The sequence below is a fragment of the Oryzias latipes genome, chromosome 7 (assembly GCF_053564925.1).
Source record: "Oryzias latipes strain Hd-rR chromosome 7, Olatipes_Hd-rR_3.1".
Classification (NCBI taxonomy): domain Eukaryota; kingdom Metazoa; phylum Chordata; class Actinopteri; order Beloniformes; family Adrianichthyidae; genus Oryzias; species Oryzias latipes.
The window spans coordinates 22820438-22845824 of NC_136243.1; the positions used below are offsets into that span (position 1 = coordinate 22820438).

General features: G+C 39.4%; 2 protein-coding genes and 1 long non-coding RNA gene across 5 annotated transcripts; 1 reads left to right on the forward strand and 2 right to left on the reverse strand.

The window, feature by feature from the left end:
- The first annotated feature begins 424 nt into the window (after positions 1–424).
- Positions 425–16725, forward strand: pkp1a (plakophilin 1a). Its single transcript, XM_011477148.4, has 15 exons — positions 425–833; positions 2507–2628; positions 7969–8148; positions 8259–8440; positions 8566–8707; positions 9052–9259; positions 9444–9606; positions 9746–9863; positions 11336–11503; positions 11578–11751; positions 11905–12058; positions 13184–13370; positions 13451–13535; positions 14115–14212; positions 14332–16725. The coding sequence occupies exons 1-14, from the start codon at positions 653–655 to the stop codon at positions 14187–14189; spliced, it is 2139 nt and encodes a 712-aa protein (XP_011475450.1). The 5' UTR covers positions 425–652; the 3' UTR covers positions 14190–14212; positions 14332–16725.
- A 1033-nt stretch (positions 16726–17758) lies between these two features.
- On the reverse strand, positions 17759–24347 carry tnnt2a (troponin T type 2a (cardiac)). 3 transcript variants are annotated; one of them, XM_023956632.2, is made up of 13 exons: positions 24261–24347; positions 24102–24140; positions 22632–22697; positions 21234–21263; positions 20976–21000; positions 20451–20514; positions 20197–20313; positions 20045–20122; positions 19858–19968; positions 19659–19768; positions 18354–18444; positions 18244–18284; positions 17759–17993 (listed from the first exon to the last, which is right to left on the reverse strand). In XM_023956632.2, exons 6-13 carry the CDS (start codon positions 20502–20504, stop codon positions 17960–17962), a joined length of 636 nt encoding a protein of 211 aa, XP_023812400.2. In that variant the 5' UTR covers positions 20505–20514; positions 20976–21000; positions 21234–21263; positions 22632–22697; positions 24102–24140; positions 24261–24347; the 3' UTR covers positions 17759–17959. The 3 variants fall into 3 exon arrangements, with proteins under 3 accessions (XP_023812400.2, XP_023812399.2, XP_078805985.1); XM_023956631.2 differs by having other exon boundaries at positions 22632–22700; positions 24261–24345; XM_078949859.1 differs by lacking the exon at positions 17759–17993 and having other exon boundaries at positions 18240–18284; positions 22632–22700; positions 24261–24303.
- A 27-nt stretch (positions 24348–24374) lies between these two features.
- LOC144993917 (uncharacterized) lies at positions 24375–25229 on the reverse strand. The gene is made up of 3 exons (XR_013657215.1): positions 25109–25229; positions 24978–25033; positions 24375–24770 (listed from the first exon to the last, which is right to left on the reverse strand). It is a non-coding gene; the product is annotated as an uncharacterized LOC144993917 (long non-coding RNA).
- Between the last annotated feature and the right edge of the window lie 158 nt (positions 25230–25387).

Here is a 25387-nt window from a genome sequence, read left to right on the forward strand (position 1 = left end):
TATCAACAATGATCAAATTGGGAAATTAATTACTTAGTCATTCTGCTCACGCTGCCAAAAATGACACAAAGCTGCCTTTATTTATTTTTTTAATTCAACACATCACAACACACTAACATGTACTCTTGCATGGCAGGGAGCTGTACATTTACTGATGGTAAAACATAGAGACTAAAGGCTATGTTTATGTCTACTACCAGTATTTTTAGAATTTGTAACTAAAAAGTGTAATTTTTACATAATTTGTTAATGAGTGCATTTTTTGTCACTTGTTAACTAGTTAACAAGTTTGTGTCCTAATAGTTAGCATGTTTTCGAATTTCGGGGGGGACAGGAATACTAGATTTTGTTGCATAACTAGCAAACTTAACCGGTTTGATATTAAGAATTTTGGCACAATGGCTTGCCGTACTAACTTTCCCTCTTTTCCACTCCACCCTGCCCTGCTCACCTGCACGTGCGCTACCCTGACAGGCGCGGTCTCAAGGGTGGAGTCCTCCTCCCTCGGCCACCTCAGAACGCTCCCTCCCTCCGCACCTCCTCAAAAGTGTGAACCTGGCCGCGCCCGTTTCAGCTACGAGTGCTTAGTTTCTCCGACTCCTGGCTCACTGGTAGAGTTTTGTGTTGGCGGACAGGGAAAAGCGCCGGGAAGATGATGAGTCCGGAGCCGCTACGCTCGGCGATGGTCAACGACGTCGGGGAGGACACCTCGCTCGCGCTGCCGTCCGACAACGGCCTGAGCACGGGGCAGCAGCGCGTGCTCACCCAGGTCAACACCATCAAGAGGAGCAAATTCAAACAGAGCAAGAAAATCATCAGTCCACCTCCATCAAGTAGGAAAACCGCTCAGTCAGTCCGTCCGTCCTGTCTGTCTGATGTCCGAATGACAATCTTCACATTTAGAGCTTTGTCTTGATTCGCTTGAGTTGAAAACTGCGTCACAGAACGTTTCAGAAATGCCCGCTTGGTTTATTTACGTTTTTATGATGTGCTTTCACTCAATTAAACAATAACCTGTTTTGTTTTCCCTTTTACCCGTGTTCTAAATCTTAGTCTATTCTGGGGGAGGATGGTAATATAATAGCATGATTTGCTAGATCTGAACTCCTGATTAACAGATGACAGTCTTCAAAGTTTCGCGTTTGCAACATGAACCTAACTAACATGCCGTGATATTTAGTCGTTGTGAAACACTGCTGTCAAACCAAAAATGTGTTTTCAGTTAGAGTGCACATGCCAAAGCTCAGAAACTTTCACTTAAGCGCAAACTCGAACAATGTAGGCTAATAATTTAACTTTATTAGCTAAAAATACTCGATTTAATTACTATAGTGCATGAAATAATATATAAATATTTATTTTTCTCACCTGTAGCTTTTTCCCCCACATTGAATTGAGAAGCAGCAATTAAAACACCATATTCTTACTTTTTATAAAATGACTTTAGCATCTAAAACTTTGCCAAATACCTTGCTGAAAATAATATTAACAGGATTAACACCAAATTTTTAATATTTCAGCACAGATATCAGCAAAATTCTTCTTCTTTTGGCCATATGTTGTCATGAAATGGGGATCATTATTATGTCATTTATTTACATCGGTGGAAATTTCTTACAAGTTTCCTGCACTGATGTTGTCTTAAGTTTTTTTTTTTTTAAAGTTATTCTCCGAGGTTAAAAGGTTTTTGAGTTTTTATTTTATTTTAAATTATTGTTTTAAGTCATTGGTGAAAGAAAAATATGTTTATGCCAACTTATAAGTTGAATGTGTCCACAGAACTAAAGTTATTTGCATTTATCCGAAAGCAGGAATTCCTTTAGAAGGAAAACGGTTCCCATGCATTTGGTTTCTGTTGCATTACAGCAGCGCATTCGATGGATTACATGGTTTCTCGCATGAAATATTGTAATCAAAATTAGGTTAATACCGGATTTAAGTATCTAGTACTGAATTTGTGGAAGAACCAGTGGAGTTCTATGGTTTAACTTCCACTGACAGCTTAAATTGTAGTTTATTGCTCAGTTCCTTAGAGCATAGGGGGGAAAGCTGGTTGGCTAGTTACCAGTTAAGACAAAATTGTTTTTTAGCGTGACATTTTGATTTGAGCAGATAGTTGTTCGATCTCTTGGAGGATTTTGTTTCTTGCATTCCAGTCATTTTGATGCAAACAGTAGAGTTGAGGTCCAGCTGTTAAATTAAGCTGATTGTAGGAAGGAGAATATCGAGTCATCCAACAATGCAAACAAAAGCAGCTGAAATTTGATTGATAGGGCCACCATATTGATAGATATGGTTACACACCAAATTACACCCGTCTCTTTGTTGAAACGGCCACTCCTGTTGAGCAGATGCGTAAACATGTCTGACCTTTCAATTGTATTTCCTCAGGTTTGCACAAAACGCATATAAGCAAAAATCAAACATAATTTACACACCAATCCTACTATTGGTTTTGCATTAAGCGCATCTTTTATTTCCTTTTTTTTCTTCTTTTTTTCAACAGGCATGACTCTGCAGACCTCCACAACTTCAAGCGACTTTGGATCCTTCAAGTTTTCTCCAACCAAAGTAAACGGCACCTTCAGTCACACCAACTTCAGCAAGTCTGCCGGCTTCAGCAGAGGGGTAATTTGCTGTTTGTTATCATCAAAATCCACAACAGCTTTTCTCAGTTTCTGGTCTTTTAGTTGGTTAGAAAATAAGATGTAATTTGCAGTTTGGTTGGGCGTGGGAGAGTTAAGGCTGCAGGAGCATGTGTGCTTGGACAGTGGGGTTGTGTGGGGCAGTTTCAAGATATCAGGTGAAGAAAATGTGGGTCACAGTAAAGGTCAGCATACTACATTGTTGTGGTTGTTACTCTGGTGGTGAAAGAGGTTCTGGTCTTTTCTCTGAGGAGTTCACATTGATTTCTCATGTACACGGCATGAAATGCATCCGAAAGGGTGTCAGATTCTTTTCAGGAGTAGTCTGTAGTTGCACGTCTGCATATGTGGCCCTTTTGATGGACTGGCAAGGAAACGCCTTAGCCTTTGCTCAAAGGCATCCGGGATAAGCTCCAGCAAGCTATACAAATGAACATCAAACATGACTGGAAATGGAATGGATTATACTGTCATTGATGCATGCAGCATTTGCACTTCCTATTTGAACACTTATTAGGATTTTGTAGATTAAGATGGGGGGGGGGGGGGGGGGGGGACTCAACAAAAGTTTTTTTCTTTCTTTTTTTACAGCATTAATCAAGCTTAAAGTATGATACCATATCTTCAAAAACTCGAATTCTGATTGAATAAAACACTAAAAAATAGAGAGCGCTCCCGTTTAGCGGATATGCATGATGTAATTAAGGAAGTGCCTGCTTTCTCACACGATGTTGGTTAGAACTACTATATAGCAAATGTTGCCATGTACAGAAAAGATTTTTTGTCTATACTTCTTTTTTTATTTTCAAAAAGTGGAAAACAAACAAGCATATTTTGTATCACAAATGTAGAGACTGATTTAAAAAGGAAAAGATAAAGGCTGTGCTGTTATGACGATGCCATAATATTGGACTTAAAGTTTATAAGAAAGCCTTATAAAAAATGAATGATAAAGATAAAGAATGATAATTATTTTTAACAATAAAAAAAATGAAGGAAAAGTGCAACAAGGACCCTACAAATAATTAAGTAATGTTCATAAAAATGTAATTAAAAATATATGTAACATTTTAAAGTAAAACATTCTTAGAAAATATGAACTAAACATATTTAGGGATGGACTGTAATTCAGTTACACTTGTTGCTTTTTTTAAGCTGCCAATAGTCTAGTCTACCAATGTTTTCCTTCAGTCTTATTTCCATGAACAAACTCTTGGAATACAGAGTTATGATGGGTTGATTCCTTTGGAATGCTGGTGGAACGGAGGGGAAATTCTTTTGTTTTGAAATCCGCTTGTCACATTTGTTTTGACACACTGACCTTTAAGCAGTACCTGCATAGATTCCTCCTCAAAGCTGCACAAAGCAAGCAGTCCTGCTCCCTCGGGATCTTTTACATGTTTCCCAACATAAACACACCCAAGTCAAATGAGTGTTGAATCCAGACTTCTATGACACAAAAACAAGGCCAGAAGGACTAGTGAATATACTGGTGGTATGGTTATGTTTGGGCTTTTTTAAAGTACATTTAAAGGTTACTCAAACATGTTTGCAGACAACACGTTTTAACTCCACTCATTTGAAAAACTGGATGAATACAGATGCCACAGCTGAACTCTGTTGACCTCTGCAGTGTGGTTTCATGAGTGTGTGTTCTTACTCAAGGTTGTCCTGACATGATCTCCTGACAGAGAGCTGAGGCATTTGTTGGGAGTATGATGATGTTCTGTTTTTGACACGGAAAGTATCTTCATCACACGTTGAAAAAAAAAAAATAGTATGATGATGTGATATAAAATGAAAGCCCTCCAGAGGCCTTTAAGCTAAGTGTGTATTCAGACTGGAAAAATCCTTTCTTCCGGTTAGAGTCCCAAACCTTGCTTTTGGTCTGTATTCAGACTGGCATGAAGTGGACCATTCTGTTACAGACCAAAGGTTGTAAACAAAACCACGGGTCTAAAGATCCCTTCAGTCATTGGTCAGGAATTCAGAGGACTGAGCAAAGCAACTAGAGACAGAAAGGATGAACGTCTTACACTTTTAGTTCATTCAAACTTTTTATTTTGCTCACAAATTTTGAACGTCTGTATTAGGCCTGCACAATATACCGCAAATTTATCGTTATCGCAATATCCAGCTCTGCAATATGCATATCGCAAAAGATGGCGAATATCGCAATAAATCGCAAACCCAAAATGTGTTAAAACAATCTTCTAGCAGTTTGAAGCATTTAACGAATCAAATAAATCCCTTTATGCTCTGACCAATCAGATAGACGCCTTCCCATTGTTGACCAATCAGATGGAGGCCTATTATGTTAGATGTTTGTCCCCCATGTCGATGAGGGTCATTTGGAGTATAATTTTTAAACTGTTGCAATGAAATGGGAATGATGTTTTTGTTTATTTTTCTATTTGTTTATTTACCGCAAATTTATCGTTATCGCAATATTGATCACTAATATCGCATATCGCAGGTTTTCCTCATATCGTGCAGCCCTAGTCTGTATCGACGTCAGGCTCAACACTTGTTACTCGCTTTCATGCTCTGGTTGAGTGATGCTGCAGGGCGGTTACTGGCAAGAAGACAGCTAAGAAGAAATGATAAGAAGTGTTTATGACATATAGATTGTCGGGAAAACGGTGTGAAGCAATGTCTATCCCATTAAAAAAAATAGTTTTAATCAGCCTGAATTCATCCGGCCACGTTTCAATATGTGTCTCATTGTTGTGGTGTTATGGCGTTGTTTTTAAGAGAATTCTCATGAGGAAACTACAAGGTAGCTTTTAGGGTGACATCACAGCAGCGCCGTGCAACAAGACACAGAAAAGCATGTAAGAAGCGTTTCCAGTTGTGTTAAAATAAGTGTTCTAACAAAATAAACAGTTGAACCCTTTTTCTGTAAAATAACACAACAATCTTTGCTTTATATTTATTTGTGCGCGGCTCATTTGTTGCTTCATTCCTACTCTGTTTACGTCGGCTACAGTGGTCGTTTTGGTTCAGTTGCTCCGCTCCAGGAACGGATTATATTCAGACTGAGGAATCTCAGAGCGAACCAAAGCTCGGTCCAATTGGAAATGAACCGAGACCACCTCCAAAGTGGGTCAGAGAGCGATCCCTGGTTCCGGTCCAGGGTCCGCTTGGGTGTATTTACACTGAAAATTTGTTCCACATTATTGCCTGAAATGAACTCTGGTTTACCTTAAGCGAGCCACATGTGTCCAATCTGAAAACACCCACAAAGATACGATAAATACCAGTACACAAAAATAATTAAGCGGCGTCACGTTACCTTGTTCTACACTGCTACTCGCTTTAGTTTTTATAGTCTCCTGAACCTGTAAAAAGCTGCTTTTTAATGACTGCATAGATGGTGAATACATTCTACTCGAAACATTCATTTTAAAAGCAATAAAGTGTTTTTGACCATAAACCAGTTCATAAAGAGCATTGAAGCCTGTTTTTTACTATCATTGCATTAAGCCATTTAAAAATGTAGTTTGAATGTTTTGAGTTTTTCAAGATTCATAGAAACTATTTGCTTTTATAAAAGAAACTTTTACTGTTCTTGGATTCTTTCTTTAAGCCGTCATCAGTCTGGAAGTGGACTGTGTAGTTTTGCTTTGGCTCGTCAGGCCTCTTTCTGCTGGTTTATTTTGGCTTTAGTCAACTAAAAAGCACATGCTGCGTTGCAACAGCAAAAAAATAAATGCAAAATAAATAGGGCTTTTAAAAGTGTGCTGTTGACAGATCTCTGCCACACTTCTCCAGTTACGTTTGGCTACACCCCTAGACACTTAACAGCAAGAATAGTTTAACAAAGAGTTGTCTGTCTGTGTACCACACCTTTACTATCAGTGAACCCAGCATTCTTTCCTGGAGCTGGTGTAGAGTCTCAGTGACTTGGAGGCTTTTACTTAACATATTCTTTTGGTTTTTAGGAGTATCCACCTCCCACGGAGGCTGTGAACGTCAAACTGTTCTAGTTAGAAAGTGAGGCTTATGTTGCACATACACACAAATATGTATAGTCTGAAATAATGAGGCTGATATAATCTGTTAACTTTTTTTTTGTATAAATAAATCTGGTTTAACTCATTACAATCACCAGTTACACAAAAAACATCCTAACAATAAGAGAAGTGTTTACTGAATTAAAAGCAGAACTCATCAGGCTTTGCTTTTTTTCTGCATTATTGTATTCACCTCAGACAGCTAGACTTGCTTGTTGTGAACATTGTCAATAAAAAAACGTAAAACTAAATTGTGCACATTACCTTGTTCATTTAATCATCCACAAACCTTCTAGAAAAGGGGAAGACATGAACTTGCATCAAAGAAACTGAAGGATTAATCTGTGAAAATCTGACTTTTTTCCTGAGAGCACGCACACCCTGAAATAAGAGAAGGGATTTGCAGAAGAGAATAACGTTTGATTGCAAAACTGTGAATGTGGGCTCAGTCCAAAAGGTGCACATTCAGGTTCTTTTTGCTTGGGCAGGCCAAGTTTTAGGGTGGGGAACAGCAAAATGCTTCTGTGCAAAACAAAGTGGTAAAAAAAAAAAAAACTTTCTTTTTTATTATACTGCTGTTGTGGAGTACAAAATGCTCACGATCAGAAAAGTGTATTTTTAGGGAGACGACACAAAAATGCAGCAGATTGACAACAGTTTACACCTCAAGTCAATTAGACACGATTTGAAAATATAAATCTTCATTGAAAAAAATAAATAATAGAATAAATACTTTTATTAAACTATAGTAGTAATTGAATACAGTAAATGTGAGTAGAGCTGATTCGAGAAGTCTTAAATGACTGAGCAGTTTATAAATCTAAACTCTTCCCACGGGCAGTGACAATTTATGAAGCTTTTTTAGAAAAATACCATTTAAAACATTTCAACCTACAAATATTCTAAAAGAAATGCAAACATTTCTGAAAAGGAAAGTTAAAAGCACTGGACTAATTAAAAAAAAAAGGGAAAGCGTTGCACGTGAGAAACTTCCATGCGAGTTTAGCTCTGTAAACAGTCATTCTAACAGTGTCTTTGTTTACGTGAGAACAATCCTGTTTTGAAAAACACTCCAGAGTTTTAACCTTCACCCAGCACTCATGTTTAGTCTGGACTTGTGTTCTGTCTCTATTTTGAGGAGGAGCAATAGAATGACTTTAAAAAAAAACAAAGACTAATCCTCTCTAACCAGAAATTGATCTGAAGTTTGGGTGCTGCTCTTTGTGTAAGAAGGTCTGTAATCCTTGGTTTTGTGTCCAATTGCAGTTGAAATAAATAATGTGATATGACAAAGTTTTCCTCCTTAGGTAAATTCCCAACGGAGTCGTACTTTATCTGCAAAAGGAGGACGATATATCTCTTCTTCAGGCGTGTGGGATCAGCAAGTCAACAGTCGCACCAAATCCCAGAAATCCAACGGGCTGAAACACAGTCGCAGTGACCCTGTCCTGACTGGACCTGGGTCTGTACCGTCTGCACAGAGCATGGTGATCCATTTCTGTTTTACACATTTAGTGTTTTTCTTTTTCTTCTTGTTGAAAGGATGAAGGTATTCCACAGTGACAAAATTCACACGGTAAACTGTTATTCTTTCCAGAGAGTTAAGGGACAGATGCCTCAAGGCCAAACCACCTCTCAGGTTCAAATAAATCGAAACACCACCTCCTTTATGGTTAATGATGTGTCTGTGGCTAACACCCTCCGGTCACCCTCCTTTCACTCTCAACAAGAAGGCAAGCTCGGTACTCTGAAAACATCCAAAACAGAGCAGAGATCAGTGTGAGTTCCTTACTTCTGATCAGGTTTTTCTTTTTTTTTTTTCATTTTTCCAGTTCATGACAAATCTAGCTTTGAAGCAAATCCAAATTTGAATTTAGAACATCTTTCAACTGTTTCTGTTTTAGCGTGCACCCCACCATGAGCACGTCAGATATGACCCTGAAGCAGGCTGTGGCCTTCCTGGCCTACAAAGAGGAGAGTTGCCAGCACCGTGGAGCCAGCTTCATCCAACACACCACCTTCAAAGAGCACAAGGCCAAGACGGAGGTTGGACCCCAAAATAAGCATTCAGCTGCAATGTGCTAAACTGTCTGTCAACAAGTGCAATTTGCATGTGGATTTAGTTTCATAATGGATGCAAAGGGAGGTACTCTTGGAAGACCTGAGAGTAGCTTGCCCTGAAGCAAAGACAGAGCTCATTTATCATCCTGCTTGACTGTTGCTTTTGCTGATTGAGGTGGGGGGGAAGTGTCAAGAAACGTCTTGTCAGTGGATTGAAATGCATTTTTTAGACTTAATTAATTAAGGTATTAAATATTAGCTTTGTTGACTTCTGTCTCTGCCGTTCCACACCCAACACTTCAGTCATATCAGTGTCATTTGTTTTACAGGTATTACAGCTGGGGGGCATTCCACCTCTGGTGACCCTCCTGCGAAGCCCCAACCCCGATGTGAGCCAGGCGGCAGCCGGGGCGCTGAGAAACCTTGTGTTCAACCATAAGCAGAATAAGCTGGAGGTCCAGCACTGTAGCGGTATAGCAAAGGCCTTGCAGCTACTGAAGGAGACGGATTCTACTGAGACCCAGAAACAAATCACTGGTAGGATTTAGAATCATCTGAATCTATAAAGCGTATCCTCTAGAAAACTTTTAAGATTAAGGAAAGTGAAGTGTTTACTTGAAGATTCCCATACTTTTTGGTTTGCACCGGGAATGCCATCAAAGCAGAAGTTGAGTCAGACCTGTAGTCGTGGTTCTGAAGTTCTCCTGGGTGTCATGAACAGGCCTGCTGTGGAACCTGTCATCTGCTGAGGAATTGAAGAAGGAGCTCACAAGCACGGCCATGCCTGTCCTGACTGAACATGTGGTCAGACCGTTCACCGTGCTGTCAGACACCATCACCCACGTGGACCCGGGCGTCTTCAACTGTGCAACAGGCTGTCTTCGGTATAAACCTGCTGCTCTTGTTCAGACACCAAGACTAAATAAAAGTCATGGACTTTTTTTGTCTTGAAGCACTACATTGTTTAGTTAACTCTAGTTTGTCGCAAATTGAGCAAACGATGTTATTCTGTTGTGTGTGAAGGAACCTGAGCTGTGGTGAGGAAAAGGAGAGGAAGTCTATGAGAGACTGTCCTGGCCTCATCGACTCACTCATGGCTTACATTCAGTCCTGCGTGGCAGAGAAAAACCCTGATGACCCGGTAAGAAGGTCAATGCGTCGTCATAGTAACCACAAGCTGTTATATCCCCGTCATCTTCTGCATTATGATTCCTTTCTCTGTTTTGATAAGAAAGCAGCAAATATGTTTTAAGGATATTTAAAGACGCAGTGTTAGAGAGTAGACTTTTGTTCCATCACGTTTTTTATGTTATGTACTGTTTTGTTTTTGCAATATTTACTTTTTTATTATATATTCTACTCTCACAGCTAAAAATGTCTTCACTGCTTCATAGAAAATAGCTGGTTATCTTTTTATTGTAAAGCTTTTGTGATATTCTTTTAGATTCAGAGACTTTACTAAGTGTATTTAAAAAAACGTCACCGTAAATTTATTTTATATTTAACTTTTCTTAATATATCTGTCTATTCTGCCTGTGGATTCATTCAGCCTCTAATTGGCTCCGAGATTTGAACTGCTCATTTCTCATCTGGTTGTATTGTTTCTTAAATGATACTCTGGCCTTGAATTATTGACATTTTTGAAGCTCGTTGGTTTTACTCGTTTTTTTTATCCAAATAAAACTTAACTTTTTTTTATTTCTTAAATTTGACCATAACTGCAACTTGTCTTTTGTTTTGCTTCCTTTTTGAATCATCCACAAAAAAAAAAATCAACAATAAAATGGAAAACTAAAAGGAATAGAGTGAAGCAGGGAACCTGTGGCTTCGACGTCACAACTACGACCTTTTTCAAACGGCACGTTTTCGTCTGCTCCTGATTCACAACAATTTGAATTCAAAAATACTCAGAAATGCAATGTTATTCTTAATTTTCTTTTTAAATGTCTGCCATCAGAAAAAAGCCACAGGAACATGCTTAAAAACACCAACGCCATTGTTGTTGGTCTTTAAAAATGTTTCATAAACTTATTGGGGGGAAAAAAACAAGAAGCTTTGTTGCAACAGGGAAAGCCCAAACAAATACAGTTTTCTTCCTTTTTATTCTGTGTTTACATAATCTGAAGCTTCTGCTTCATTCAAAGTGATGCTCGACCTATTCACTCTGATGCATCACAAATACAAAGTCTTTAACCAGAAAATGATATAAAGATGCAAGGTTATCAATAATAATGAACATTTGTATAGAAATCACATTGCCTATTTAAATGTGAATGCAACAGCACATTAAAAAATATTTGTTTTTATTTATACATTAGAGGTTTGTTTAGAGTGAGCCCTCTCAGTTCCCACTGTCTACACATTCATACAGTCTCCGTTACATACCTGAAGATTTCCCACAAGCCCGTCTGGGGCCACCAAGTAGCCCCCTCAAGCATTTTAAGATTTTCAACAGGTGGGGTCAATAAGGTTGTAAAAATAAGTGTTGAGCATCAGTCCCACCCAAGTTTGACCTGGCCAGTCCAGTCTAAACAAGACCCTTTTGATTTATTTTTAATATTTACTAACAATTTTTTTTTTTTTTTTTTTGTGCTGCTACTTCTTGTTTTGTAGTCAGTGGAGAACTGTACGTGCATTCTCCATAACCTGACCTTCCAGCTGGAGGAGGAATGCCCGGAGAGTTTCAGTCACTACCACCTTTCAGCAGAGGCCCAACAGGACACAAAGAAAAAGTCCTCAGTGGGATGCTTCAGCCCCAGGAGCAGCAAAGCTCAAAAGGAGGTGGGCGAGCCCACGGCACATCTTCACAACGTTGGAAGTTCTTTAGTCTAAACGTTTTTTTTCTTTTTCCGCAGTTGATTTACGACATGGAAAAAGCTCCAACAGCAGACAGTGAGGTGTCAGGGGTGCAGTGGTTGTGGCACCCTAAAGCCGTAGAGACTTACCTGTCTCTGCTAACCTCCTCTGAAAATGACGCCACTCTTGAGGCCAGCTGTGGAGCCCTGCAGAATCTCACTGCCGGCAGAAAGGTAAGGCAATAACAAACTTTTGCTTTCAAAATTACTAATATTAGCAGCAAAGACTCAAAGTGTAAAAGTAGACTTTATTCCTACACAATTAAATAGAAAATGTCTATATATGAACTATTACTATAACATGAACCACTCATCTTTTTGCTTCAGGGATCCTCTGCTCTGAGTGGGGTTTTGCTGGAAAAGTTAAAGGCTATGCATGTCCTGCCTTCTCTGTTGAAGTCGCCCAAAAAACCCCTCCAAAAGACAACTCTGTCCCTGCTGGGCAACCTGTCTCGCAACAAGAGCTCTCAAACCCCCATGGGTAAGAAGCTGCGCAAAATGAAAAAAAACGATATCAACCACAGTACCCTCACTAATGGACTGTAATTAGATTATTCTGAAGTTCTTAAGCAAGTGGAAGCACTTTTCTTTTTTTTAGAAAAATCGTTTTCTTTGTGTCATTTTAGAAGCATGCATGATCATTAGGGCTGCATGATTTGAGGAAAACTTGCGTTGAGCGATAATGGTGATGAACACTGCGATGACGATACAACTTGTGATACATGAACAAAAAAACAACAAATGCATTATTTCCACTTAACTGCAAGTTTCATTTAAATAAAAGTCAACATAACTTTGATTCTACTGTAAATGACCTTCATCTACATTGGAGTTGGACTTCAAACATGGAAGGGTTCCATTTGATTGGTCAACGACTTGAAGGTGTCCATCTTATCTGTCAACTAGTAAAATTAAAGGTTTTTTTTAGTTCATGGTGGCCATCAAACCCCAGTCTGGACTATGTGTTTATTAACTTATTGTTTTTTTAGCAGCCTTAATGTTTTCTTTTGTTGACTTTGTTTTCCTAGCAGTAGAAAAAAAAGGAAACGCACAAATGAGGCAAATTTATGAAGCATTTTTGTTGAGTCTCCTAAATTTCAACTCTTGTCTATTTCCTGTCAAAGGTTTGTGAACTTCTTTGATAGTTGTGTCTATCAGCACCACAACAGACGTGGGTGCAGCCGCCGCTGTTTGTGTTCATTCACTTTTGTTGTCGTTTTTTTTGCATAGCTTTCTTGTGTCATGAGGCTACACACTATTTCTATTTCAAGTTACTTGGATTTACATGTATTTGCTATTGCTGTGAGCTGCTCTGTGGTGTAGTGGTTAGCACCCTTGCCCCACAGCCGAGAAAACCCAGGTTCGAGCTTGGATGTTGTCCTCATGCATGTGTGGGTTTTCAAAGTGTCCAGGGTGTACCCCGCCTTCACCCTTCAGTTGCTGGGTAGGCTCTACAACCGGGAATTATGCAGGTTTGAAAAATGGATGTTAATAAATGGAAAATTAGAGTTTGTTTTAAAATGCCCTGTTTTCCACGTCTGTTTCAGGCATGCACATGTTTGACTTCATTATTTAAATGGAATTGTGCTCCATGTCTCACCTGTAGCAAAGCAGGTGCTGTCTGACCTCGCCAGCCTTCTCTCCTCCGGGCCGACGGAAATGGGGGACTCGGATGAAACTGTAGCAACAGCTTGCAGCACATTTCGGAGACTGGTGCACGCTAACAACGGGCTCACCAAAAACGTCATTAACAAGGAGCTGATCTATACGCTGGCGGACCTGGGCGCGAATGAGTGAGTGTTTATAAACTCATCCGTGTGATTGCAGTGACCAGCCGCAGCACGCTGCCTGACTCCCCTCTGTTCTGTCATAGGTCGTTTCCCATAGCTAGCAAAGAAGCCTCGTTGCTGCTGTACAGCATGTGGAATGAGAAGAATTTACAAAGCATTGTGAAAAAGGTAACTTTGGAATTCAGGTTTGAAATGAAGTTTTAAAGACGTCTTTTGGGAAGGAACAGGATCCGTTTGATGTATGGGCTATAGACGAGTCAGTGCCATGATCAGCACAAACAGTGGGATGCTCCAGCTGAAACCTGGTGTTTGGAGTTATTCACTGAGTCACTTTCCTTTCCCTTCTGCCACGCCTCTCAAGACTTCAGGGAATACAGAAATAATTGCACTGGAATCCCAGCAAACTTGCTCTGAGCATGCTCCGTCTATTATGGGTGTGGAAAATAGGCTATTAAATGAAGTGTAGGTTCAAACGCTGGGTGAGATAAAGGACAAAAGCAAGGAGCGCTATTTTCTCCAAAAAAAAAACATGAAAACCAGTGAAAAAAGAAGACGGGACACCCCGCAGACTAGGATATCTTGAATTAAGATGCATTTTTGACAGAGTTGTAGACCTAGTTCTAGAATAATATTAGCCAGATTCTTCTGAATTGTTGTCTCAGCTTGTCTTAGACATGTAATGCACGTATGTTCTTGTATATGTGCAACTGTCAACTGATTTTCTCAAATATTTGTATTTTTTTACAGTTGGGATTCAAAAAAAATGTTTTTGTAAATGAATCAACCACCAAAGCACAGCACTCGGCCGTGTGTATCGAGTGAACGTGAGCGACGTGTCTGACATGGTATGACTCGCTTCAGACTGATCTGAAAGCTCTTTGACATGAACCAGACTAATCCCAAAAGGGTTAATGCTTTTTTTTTGTCCCCTGTCTTTTCTGTGTGCTCGTGTCTGTGCTTGCAGATGGAAACTGGCGGGATTACAAGCTGCCGTGACCACACCCTTAAAAAAAAGTCTTCAATGATATTACTGTTGAAAGAGCTTATCAATTATGAGCAAAACATGTAATATAAAAATCAAGAAAAGGCACCCTTTAGGTACATGGATGATCCCTTAACATGTGGGTTTGAACTGTCAAGTTTCCGTTGTATAAACAGAGATTGGGTGGGTTTGGTTGGTGCAATGAGTGTGTGAAGTGTGTGTGATGCATGTTTTTGTGTTTTGCAAGAGACGCCACTCCAAACTGCGGTTTGCAGTAAGAGAAGTGGCTTTTGAAATATCAAACCTCCTTTACCTTCCTGGTGTTTGTCCGTAGGCACAACGCCAAGAAATCCCGTGCTGTCCAAAGAACTGAATGAGCAGGCTTGGAAGAGAAAGAATAGTTTTGATCTTGTCATACTTGATGCTTATCACAGGAAATCTAGCAGAGAGTGAGTTTCTTATATTTGATTTGAAGAAAAAAAATGAAATCTGTTTCTTTTTGTTTGTTTATGTAAAGGTTCAGAGCTTTCTATTAAATTTACCAACAGTGTATATTTCTTAGACTAGGCAAACATAGTTCATATAAATAGTAGGATGTCATAAACTTCTAAAGTGTTACATTTTTATTCTTAAACAGTTTTTTTTTAAAGAAAAACAAGCATTCAGCTAAAATAGCCTACATACTATAAGGACCTATTGTTATTATTATGTAAAGTCAATCCCAATAATTTTTTGAGTTTTTTAAGTGTTCCCAGTGTTTTATTTTGTTATTATTTTTATTATTATTATTGTTATAATGGCATGTTTAGCCCAAATCAAAAAAAACTGTCAGTTTCTAGGATTTAGTTTCAGCGGCAGGACTGTTGGCACGTGGGAACCCCGCCCCCCTTCCCCTCCCCGTTGCTGAAAGCTCTCTAAGTGGAGCGTCGAGCATGTGGCCTGCCTTGCATATTTTCTACGTCACAAAAGCTCTTTCTCAATCAGGATTCTTTTCTTCTGCTTTTGATTGAATAAAAAAAATAAAACATGCCATCCATCGACAGAAAAATGCTACAAGAATATGTTAAAAAAAAATCCAAAACTCAATTTTCTTTGGAGTGGGCCTTTTGAAGCTACAACCAAATGCTGATTAGCCTCTAACACAAAGGCTGCAAATGGAAGAAAAGAAATTGCTGACTCGTCAAATCCAGCATACCAGCACATTTGATCAGCATAACCAATAAAACCATGAAATGCGTTTAGGGATCTTTTGTACATCCATGAAGCTAAAGTTTGTCACTTATGGTTCTTTTTTTTTGTCTGCAGCCTTTGTGCAAACTAGCTTCTAGCAACATCTCAAAATGACCTCTTTGAAAGTTGATAATGGGTATCAGCTATGAACATTCTGTGCATCATGGAGCGGCCGTGGTGCAGCGGTAGGGCGGTCGTCCCATGATCGTAAGGTTGCAGGTTCGATTCCCGCCTTGCACGCCCATGAGTCGAAGTGTCCTTGGGCAAGACACTGAACCCCACCTTGCCTCTGGTGGTAGGCAGGCGCCTGTGTTTGGCAGCGGAGCCGCCACCAGTGTGTGACTGTGTGTGTGAATGTGTGTGTGACTGGGTGAATGGGTCTGTGACTGTAAAGCGCTTTGTCCTTGTAGGAAGAAAGGCGCTATATAAGTATACGCCATTTACCATTTACGCCATCATTGTTTGGATTGTAACGCTGAGTTCTTTGTCCTTTCCTGTTGTCAGAAGCTGTTGTTGGTCATATTTCTTCCTGTAGTCTTCTGTCACATTTGGGGCTGCGATCTCATTCTGACTGACTAACTGGACGAAGAAGTAGTCTCAGAAAGAGTTTTGGGCGTGTCAACCTTTAGCAGTCAGCATGGCTTCCCACCTCAACACGTTCCTTGCTTTTATTTAATCCATCTCCTGGGAAAAATTGATGCTCGAAGACCTGTTGAATCGTCCCTTTCCATTTTGATCTGTGCGTCTGTCCTCAGGCAAGAGGAGCAACACCCTCTATTAAATGCTTTTTCTCTAATCCTCTTTTTTTCTTCACCACTGCTGCTGTTATAAAGCTTTCTGGATACATTACAGCTTACTTGCATTGTTAAAATTGTCTAGAACAAAGTTTAGAAATCCTCCCTAAATGCTGCACAAGAAATTACCCAACATTCGTGGAATGAAATGAGGTTATAGGGATTTCCCACGGCCTCGCAGTACAAGACGGTGGATTGTTTTTATTGCGCTAAAGACTTGAAGACCATTTGCCTTGGGGAGGAGTAGAAGTCAGTATTGCAAAAAAAGGAATTTCTCAATAAATGTGCATTGCATATGTTGTAGAAAATATTGCTTGTGACTCATTACACGAAATAAATACATCTGCACATATGTTTGGAGTGTAATTCTTCTCTGAGTAAATAACTCTTCGAGTATTTAAGTCTTCTCAAATGTTCTGTCCGTGCTTGCTTAATGTTTTTCTGGTAGAAAACAGGTTAAGAACCTAACGTTAAACTGTGTTTTTTTTTACGTCGTTAGACTTGAGGCTTTCATTCCTGCAGTTCTTGTGGTGAGTGCAGAGTGCATGCCTTTCTGTAAAGCACATCTGAGAAACTGAAAGCCTGTTAAATTAGTAAACCAAGTTAACACTGAGAAGTTCAGCAGCACAGAGAATTTAATCTAAAAGATACTTTTTTGTACTTTGCATGATTTACATTTTCCCATCTGTTTGTCTGTCTGCTCTGTTGCCGTCCTGTAGTTGTTTAAAGGTCAGATTGCATTTGCTCGACTGGTCAAAACCACTCTGCTCTCCTAAAAAAGGTTGACTTAGTTCCACTGAGGAGAGTGGAAAGCAGAATGGATTTTTTTTCTTCCAGGGTTATTTGAGAACAAATTGTTTTCCCTTATTCTGAATGTGTGAAGGGTTCTTGAATGTTGGGTGGTTTGTCTGGGCGTTAGTCCAAACTGCATCATTTCAGTCACACTCATGTCCAAGCCTGTCTTTTAGCAGGCGGATGTTTCTGCCTCCTTGTACTTTAGACTTTCTGCACTCGTTCTTTTTTTCATCGTCTAAGCACATTTCCCTTTCGGGGTCACGGGGCCGCTGGAGCCTATCCCTGCCACTCGTGGACAAAGGCAGGGGACATCCTGGACTGGTCACCAGTCTGTTATCGGGCCATAAATCACTCACCCACATTCACACCTAGGAACAATATAGAGTAACCAATTATAATCTATGAAGCATGTTTTTGGATGGTGGGAGGAAGCCGGAAAAAACACGCATACACGGGAAGGCCTTCTCGCTGTGAGGCAAGAGCGCTAACCACTGTGCAGCTGACTTTCTGTACTTCGAAAAAAATTTATTCTGAAGACAGAATTCATTTTTTTTCATTGCATCCAGATGAACTGATTATAGGCCAAAAAGTGCATGATTACACTGAGAAAGCTTTATTTACACCTTAAAGGACCTTCATACTAAAACATAGGAATTGCAGGGGAAAAAAACAATGCGTAGGTGGAGAAGTTGAACAAATGGCATTGAAGGTGGAGGTTTTAAAGGAAGGAGTGGGGATTTAGCCCTAACGTTGATGTCAGAGGTGTATGTGGTCACATGAATCCAAGCCGTTCATTTCCTCAGGCCTCTCTTGGTCCGCTTGGTTCTGGATATAAAAAAAAAAAAAAAATAGGTCAAAAACTCTTGCATATCTTGTTTGTTCACAAAAGTCATTGAGAAAGCAAAGCCTTCTACCACCAGTTTAAACCACAGCAGATCCACCAGGGTAGGAACACTGTTTTTTCCAGCCCACACCCCTGCTGCGAGCTTTCCCAACCACATGCATGACGGCCTTCAGGCTGCATTTTCAGAGCAGATTTTGCAGATTGGATTTATAGTTCAGAGGTCATTCTCACGTTTTCTGATGGTCGCTCACTCGATTCCTCAGCACGTTTATCTGTAAAAAAGAAAACAGATGTTAGTGAAGAACTTGGGTGACGTGTTTTGAACTATTGCGTGAGCTCACCTCATATTTCTGTCTGGCAAACTGGTACTGCAGTTCGAACTTCTCAGCTTCCAGCTGGTGCATCCACTCCCAAAGCTCCACGGCTTTCTCCCTGTAAAATAAAGACACACCACACTGTCAGGAAGATCTGGACATTGACTAGAACAATAAACACTAAAAACCCCATTCTGTTGTTGCCACTCTGTCGTGGAATGAGTGATGTCGGCCAAAATCAACCCTTGCGGAACTCTTCTGCTGATGCTCAAGAAGTCTGATTTCACACCTTCAACAGACACACATTACGTTATCTCTGAGAGATAGTCCCTTAACCTATCAAAGGCAGAATCCCCACACAAATGTTACTTAGTCTGTGTAGTTGTAACCAACGATCATCCTTGCTATCTTTATCCAGTTGTCTTACTTAATGTAGTTCTGGTTTTAGCTGCTGAGATGGTGGGATCACATTGGCCATCAGAATTCTCTGGTCTACAGAGAAGCTTTATTGGTCAATTTCATGACTAAATTTGCTCTTTAAAAAAAAAACAAAAAAAAAAAACAACGAGCCCAAATTACCAATCTTCCACCACCATGCAAACCAGCAACTTCAACTTTGTTACGTTGTTATTGCTTTTAGTTGTAGTTTTTTTAAAACGCTTTATCAATTAAAGCTTTTTAATGACAGACGCAAATGAAGATAATTGTTGGAAAATCCATTCTGTTTTCCTAAGTCTACTTAAACCTTTTGGAATTTATTTTTTTTAAATTTAGTTAAATGATATGAATTCTCTAATTTTATTGATGAGGTAGACCAAGCTGTGTGCACTCAAGCACATTCACAGATCCCTCTGTAAAGTTCTAAAACATTTATGTCATAAAATAGATCATCTTCCGGTGCAAAAAGTATTTTTGATCATTTGAAACTTACAGAGACAGTTTTACAGTGTTTGATCTTCTGAAGTCTGCCTGCAGTCTGTAACCAACACTTCAATGCAAGAACACTTGGGTTTTCTATCTAATTCCTCATACTTTCATTTGAATAACTTAATATTCTTGTATTTCTCATATATACAGAATGTTTACACAGGTTATACATTGGGCCTTGGTTTTTATCAACTGATATTGTATGTATTGTGTTTTGTATGTTGGGGCTTGTTTTGTTTTTGAGATCTAAAAGGACTACATTTTATTTCCTTTTTATTTTTATAATCCTTTTTTTAGTCTAAAAGAAATTTAATTTTCTGTCGTTGAGTATATTTTCATGATATTGTTTAACTCAAAGGACAGATGACAGTTTTTTGTGAAGGTTTTCTATATTTCTCCACTTACTTAAGTCTATCTTGACTCATTTTCTCGATGTCCAAAGACTTGCGTCTTTCATTTAGGATCTTCTTCTTCTTCTCTCTTTCCGTCTGCTTCTTCCCGCTCCTCTTCTCTGTCTGTTGAAGAAAAAGAAAATCTATGGCTTTGTTGTCATTGTTTTAAATTAGAATTAAAACATATATTGAAAATCAAATAAAGGACTCACCAACTTTTGCATATAGCCTCCAAAGTGAAGACTGGTCAAGGTTTTCTTCTTCTTTGCGTCATCCTCTGCTCTCTTCTTGGCCTCCTCCTCTTCCTTACGAGCTCTTTCGTCCTGGAGAAACGTAATGGCAGAGTTCAAAAGGACAAAAGAAGAACTGATGATTTGAGTTGCTGGAAGTTGACTTTACCTCAAGACGTTTTTGGCGCTCTTTATCTCGCTCACTGCGAATCCTTTGCTGCTCTGCCCTCTCAGAGCGACGCTTCTCCTAAATGACAGACCAGTCCACCAAACTGTTAGAAATCTGTGTTTCTGCTAAAAATGTGTTTTCTCAAAACTTACAATTCTATCTTTCAGATTGATGAGCTCTTCCTCCTCTTTCTTTCTGCTCTCAAAGTGAACTTCAATCAAAGTCTGAAGCTCCATCAGGTCTTTCTCCATTCTCTTACGATGGATGTCCTTCAAAAAATAATCACACAGGCAAATCACTATTTAGGCTTTATCCCAAATCTGGGTTAAAATAAATCATTTCCTATTAGCATCTGGCAATTTTAAGAGTTAAAGCACAAAAATGGGCCATCACTATTGCAACTCACATCAAAATCCACCCTTTCTCCATCTGGGATTTTGGGAGGGATCAGGTTTGGCATGACAAAGGGCCTAGAAATAAATGAATAGAAGTAAGAATTAATAGGTATAGTTATTTAAAAGCTATACCTATTGCATCTTCACGTGTGGTTTTAAATTTGAACGGATGTCATTGAAACATCTTTAAATTACAGCCTTAACCTTCAAAGTTTCCAACAAGGCATTGGTTGGATTTCTATATTTACTTTGAAATACAGTGAAGTAAAAATTAAATGAGCAATTTAATTTAAGTTTAAAAAATCAGTATACCACTTTATTTAAATGAAATACATATGTATATACATATATTATGATTGCATCTACTTCCTGATAGTTTATATTTTACAAACCTGTTTAAAGATGAAAAAATCCTCTAAAACCCAAAGTTTTATTGTCTTTTATTGTCATTGACATGTGGCATTTTTCTTCAAAGATTGCACTTAAGTGAGAAATCTGTGCGCTTAATGTATGTTCTTGTAAAGGTTTTTACTTACTTGAACTTTGGTTTGGCTCCATCCCCTGTTTAAGAGGGAAAAAAATATATAAAGATGAGTTAGAGTGGAGCAAATCCAACCAAACTCAAAAACAGACACTTCTGCACTAAACTACTCTAGACTGTAAATAGCCAAGCTAATGGAAGCATTCAGATTTTCTGTTTTGATAGTGCACAATGCTTAAATTGTGCATCTGCTGCCAAAAATGATGTACTGAGTACATCCCAGGTACAGGACCAGTAACGGAAACTGTCGTACCTTCCCCCTCCTCCGCCTCTCCCTCTTCATCTGAAACAAAGCAAAAAGCCAGTGAGAGTTAGTAACACACATTTCATTACGCAGCAGGATTATAGCAGAGAGTGGAAAGATCAGGACCCCCTGTCATGTTTTTGTCAGAGATGCATTCCTCCTTCATGCATCACTCGCCACAAATAGACTTAGAAAAAGTGTGGAGAGTTGGCCAGGAAGAGTTGATAAGAGGCACTCTGCCGCTGAGTCTTCTGTCTGGCGTACTCACCAGCATTGTGTCGTTTCTCCCCTAACTTGTTTGCAAGTTTGTCAATTATTTGATGGAAGCACAGCCCCAAATAGTTCTGTAACTGAAGCTTCGTAGCCTAAAAGACTCAGTCTTATCTGGTGGTTGAAAGTTAATGACTGATCTTCCCAACAATGTGTTTCAAACAGTTAAGGAGTTTTTTTTCTTTCTGAAAATGACCCCGGTCACTTTTACTTGAGCTGGAAACACGGCATTTCTGGGTGGCTGTGACATTTTAACCCTTGTGCTATCTTAGATGACCCCACCCTTGCATTGATCTGTTATTCCTACCATGACAAAGGTGGATAAAGGTGGAAAGATTTCATGTAATCCATGGACACCAGTGAAGATCACAAATCATTGAAGAAAAAAGGTTCAGAGCACTGTCTAGTGGGTCTAGATGACCCAACTCCCAATGTTAAAGTGCCTAGGATAGTACAAGGGTTATGGTTGTTGTTTTCTTTGTTATTGTGGTGGAGAGAGTAACTGCATTTCATTATAAAATATAATCAAAAAAATTCTGCAAGCATTAGTAAAGCTGCTCTGGACCTTTTTGTGTTTTCCCCTTCATTTTATGCTCAACCTACAACAGAAGAATGGATTCACCACTGTTCCAGCTGACCTGCAGAACCAGCTGGTTAAATCATTCTTATCAAAACTTTGCACGAGTAATGTTGCTGTTTCTAGACACTGACACTTACTAATGTCTGCTATGTATTAAGTGTCTGGAAACAGATGAATTCTGGGAACTTTGCTGGTTCAGCAGAGTTAAGGAGTGTGAAAGATGAGAGAAATGTTCTCAATGCGATAGAGTCACATGAGGACACGCCTCAACAGGGATTCTGACTAATTCATTTAATTGCTATATTTATTGTGACTACGGTAAGTAAACATGTCCGTGTGAACTCTTGGGATGTGCAGGCCCGTCGCATGCCGAGGTGAAAAGTTTGCTGTAGCCAGCAGATCATCCTCACATCTGTGTGTCACTATTCATTAAGGGTGGAATACATGAGTCACCACCATTTAGTTGTCAGCTGCAAGCCGACCTGCAGGGACAACACAAACAGGATCCCTGACATGTGCTCAGGCAATACAGCTTTGAAAAAAAAAGAATCACTCACCTGCTTCTTCTTCATTGGGCTCCTCAGCCTCTGTGGCAGCAGGCGTGTCTTCCTCCTGTGTAGTTTCTGCTGAAAGCAAGACATTTTCAACTGTGGGTCAAATGTGTTCATCTTTACAGTGATAATAGGCAACACTAAAAAGAAGAACAGCTTCCAAAAGATGTGGTCCTTTCTGCCATAATTCTTGGACATGATACCAGCTGGAACAGACATTTGGATGGAGATCAGATCAATACCAACAGCTTGTTTTAGAGTGAACCCTCCTCTGGTATTTCTAGCTGATAGCTCTCAAGAGGGGGGCTGGGTGCTTGTGATTATATGTAATCTGTGCGTGTTTCAGATGACAGCCTGAGTGGAGATGTTTAAACCATCCAGTAAAGCACGCACATTTGATTTTTTTTTTTAAATGCAGCTTTATTAAAGCATTTTAAGATTTTGGATCAGATCATTGGAAAGGCTCCAAAATTTCTGTGATATTTTATCACCAACAACCAAAAGATTCAGCCAGGTGTTTCCCAAACTACAACTGTTAAACTCTGTCATTTCCATAACTGAAAATAAAAAATACCTTCTCATAAATAAAAATTCAAACTTAAGAGCGGAGGCTCTGCTCTGTTGATTTACTATTGTAGTTAGCAAATGTACTTAGAATCAACAGCTTTCTGTAGGCTTTAAGCATGCATTCATTTACTTCCTCGAGGTCTTTTGGCCTCCTGACGTTTTAGAAGGAATATTTGGGGTATGAGGGTGGATACACAGAGTCCCAAAGCAGCTGGTCTGATAAGCATTCCTATTACATTACAGTTTTAACAAAACGCTAGCTGTCAGGTAGATTGCTTCCCACAAGGGCGTTTTGGTTTTGTGAAATGAGTTGGCCCATGACTCATTGTCTGGAAGATGCTCGGTTTTCCAAAAACCTGTGCCTCTTTGTCTCTCCTCACCTGTCTGGCAGCTGTTGTGAGATGGTTTAGCTGTTATGCTGTCTTTATTTAGATGTTTCAAGATTGATTTGTCCAGATTTTCTAGAAATTGTTTATTGTTCCAACTGATGAAATGCTGGAATGTAGAACCATTCCATTTCTTTAATACACCAACACATTTTATAAAGTTCATTAACATGCAGCTCTGGAGCCACATGTGCCTCTTTTACCCCTCCATTGTTGATCCATTAGTGTTTTTTTTATTTTGAAAACTAACTGTAAATTAAAAAGTAAAATAAACTAACTTAAACTCTTAAACTTTATTCAACTCATTCGCAGACAGTTGATTGACAGTGCGTACCACAAGCCAAACTAAAACACTTTGACAGTTTTTGAGCGCTGTGTACCACAAAAAATCCATTGGAGGTCTGTAAGCACAACCAGATAAAAGGTGCATCTGATTATGAAACAGATTTTCTATTTTTGAACCAATTCAAGGAATTGAAGTGCACCTTGTGGTTAAAAAGTTCAATGAAAACCTGAGCAGTACCTTCCTCTGGCTCTTGCTCCTCTTCTACCCCATGTTCTTCTGCAAGAAGAAGCACACTGGTGGTTTGTTCGGCCAAACGGAAACATTACCAAAAGTAATTTTTCAACAATAATGAACATTTTTTTTTTATCGATAATATCTTTAAAAAGTGTTTTGTACCTCCATCCACCTCTTCTTCCTCTTCTAAAACACACAAATAAGGGATTGACTAATGTAATCATGTAAGGAGTGATACAAGCTGTGGTTTCTCGACTAAATGGGTTACAACTGCGCTTGGAAGGATGCCACTGATTTTAATCACAAATCAAAGGACAAAAAGAAGAAGCGTACACGTTAAATTGGGAAATACACTCAGACTCAACATAAGATTAACCGCAATAGCAGCACATTGATGTCAGTGTGTTGTTTGCAATGAATGTACAATAAAATTTAACAGCCACATGCTGAGTAGACAACCAGATTAAACATACATTTCATTTTTTCATTCACACAGATGCAGCCTTTTCACATTCTTAATGATGTGTGTCAGGCTGCCATATTAAGCTCACTGGATCTTGCAAAGAAAACATCTGTCAATACAGCAGGGCCTTAGTTTAAACAGCAGATCGTTCACTGTGTGTGGAGACAATGGTGTGCACGGTGACTCATGAGCTCCTACCTTCCACCACCCTGTGAAAGACAAACACATTTGTAAATGACTGCTGTCACTCAAGACATGAATGCACAGCAACCTATCTTCTCTTTTATAGTAATGTACAGCTCATGCTATGGTAAAAAGTGAGCAAAACACTGTATTTATGTACAGTTTAGCTATGTGGACGTTGGCTGGAGACCTTTCTGTATTCTTAAGTAGAAATGGCAAACAAAAAAACTCACTCCTCGTATTCCTCCACCACTTCCTCGGCGTCCGACATGGCACGGCAGCGGTCAATCTGGACGTCAAAACAGACTGTGATTCCCGCCACTGGTCTTGTGAAGCATGAGCGCACAAGCTTTTATGGTCTTACCTGAAACCCTGATGGAGACGGGAAGAAGTGGACTAACTCTGAGTGCAGGAGCGTGAGGTGAGTGTCAGTGCGGGGAAAGGAAGCCGGTGCTTTGTGGGGGAGATTTGAGGACCTCCTTGTTTTATTAATAACCTTTTTAGATAGCAAGTACTCTCCATTATCAGCATTCCCAAAAAAGGCAGCCATGTTCAGTACTGTGGGGTTGTAGTGTCAAGAAGATCCAGATATAACCACGGTCGATCTTTAGACCATGACTCACACACACCTTTTGTCACTCTT

What these genes read in the sequence shown, in the direction of transcription:
- pkp1a (XM_011477148.4), top strand. Translation starts at nt 653, where the DNA reads ATGATGAGTCCGGAGCCGCTACGCTCGGCGATGGTCAACGACGTCGGG. An exon ending in CTGCCGGCTTCAGCAGAGGG is followed by an intron (nt 2,629 to 7,968) that starts GTAATTTGCTGT and finishes TTTCCTCCTTAG; the next exon opens with GTAAATTCCCAACGGAGTCG. An exon ending in GCGGACCTGGGCGCGAATGA is followed by an intron (nt 13,371 to 13,450) that starts GTGAGTGTTTAT and finishes GTTCTGTCATAG; the next exon opens with GTCGTTTCCCATAGCTAGCA.
- tnnt2a (XM_023956632.2), bottom strand. Translation starts at nt 20,504, where the DNA reads ATGCCAAACCTGATCCCTCCCAAAATCCCAGATGGAGAAAGGGTGGAT. An exon ending in TCAATCTGAAAGATAGAATT is followed by an intron (nt 20,123 to 20,196) that starts GTAAGTTTTGAG and finishes TCTGTCATTTAG; the next exon opens with GAGAAGCGTCGCTCTGAGAG. An exon ending in AGCGCCAAAAACGTCTTGAG is followed by an intron (nt 19,969 to 20,044) that starts GTAAAGTCAACT and finishes ACGTTTCTCCAG; the next exon opens with GACGAAAGAGCTCGTAAGGA.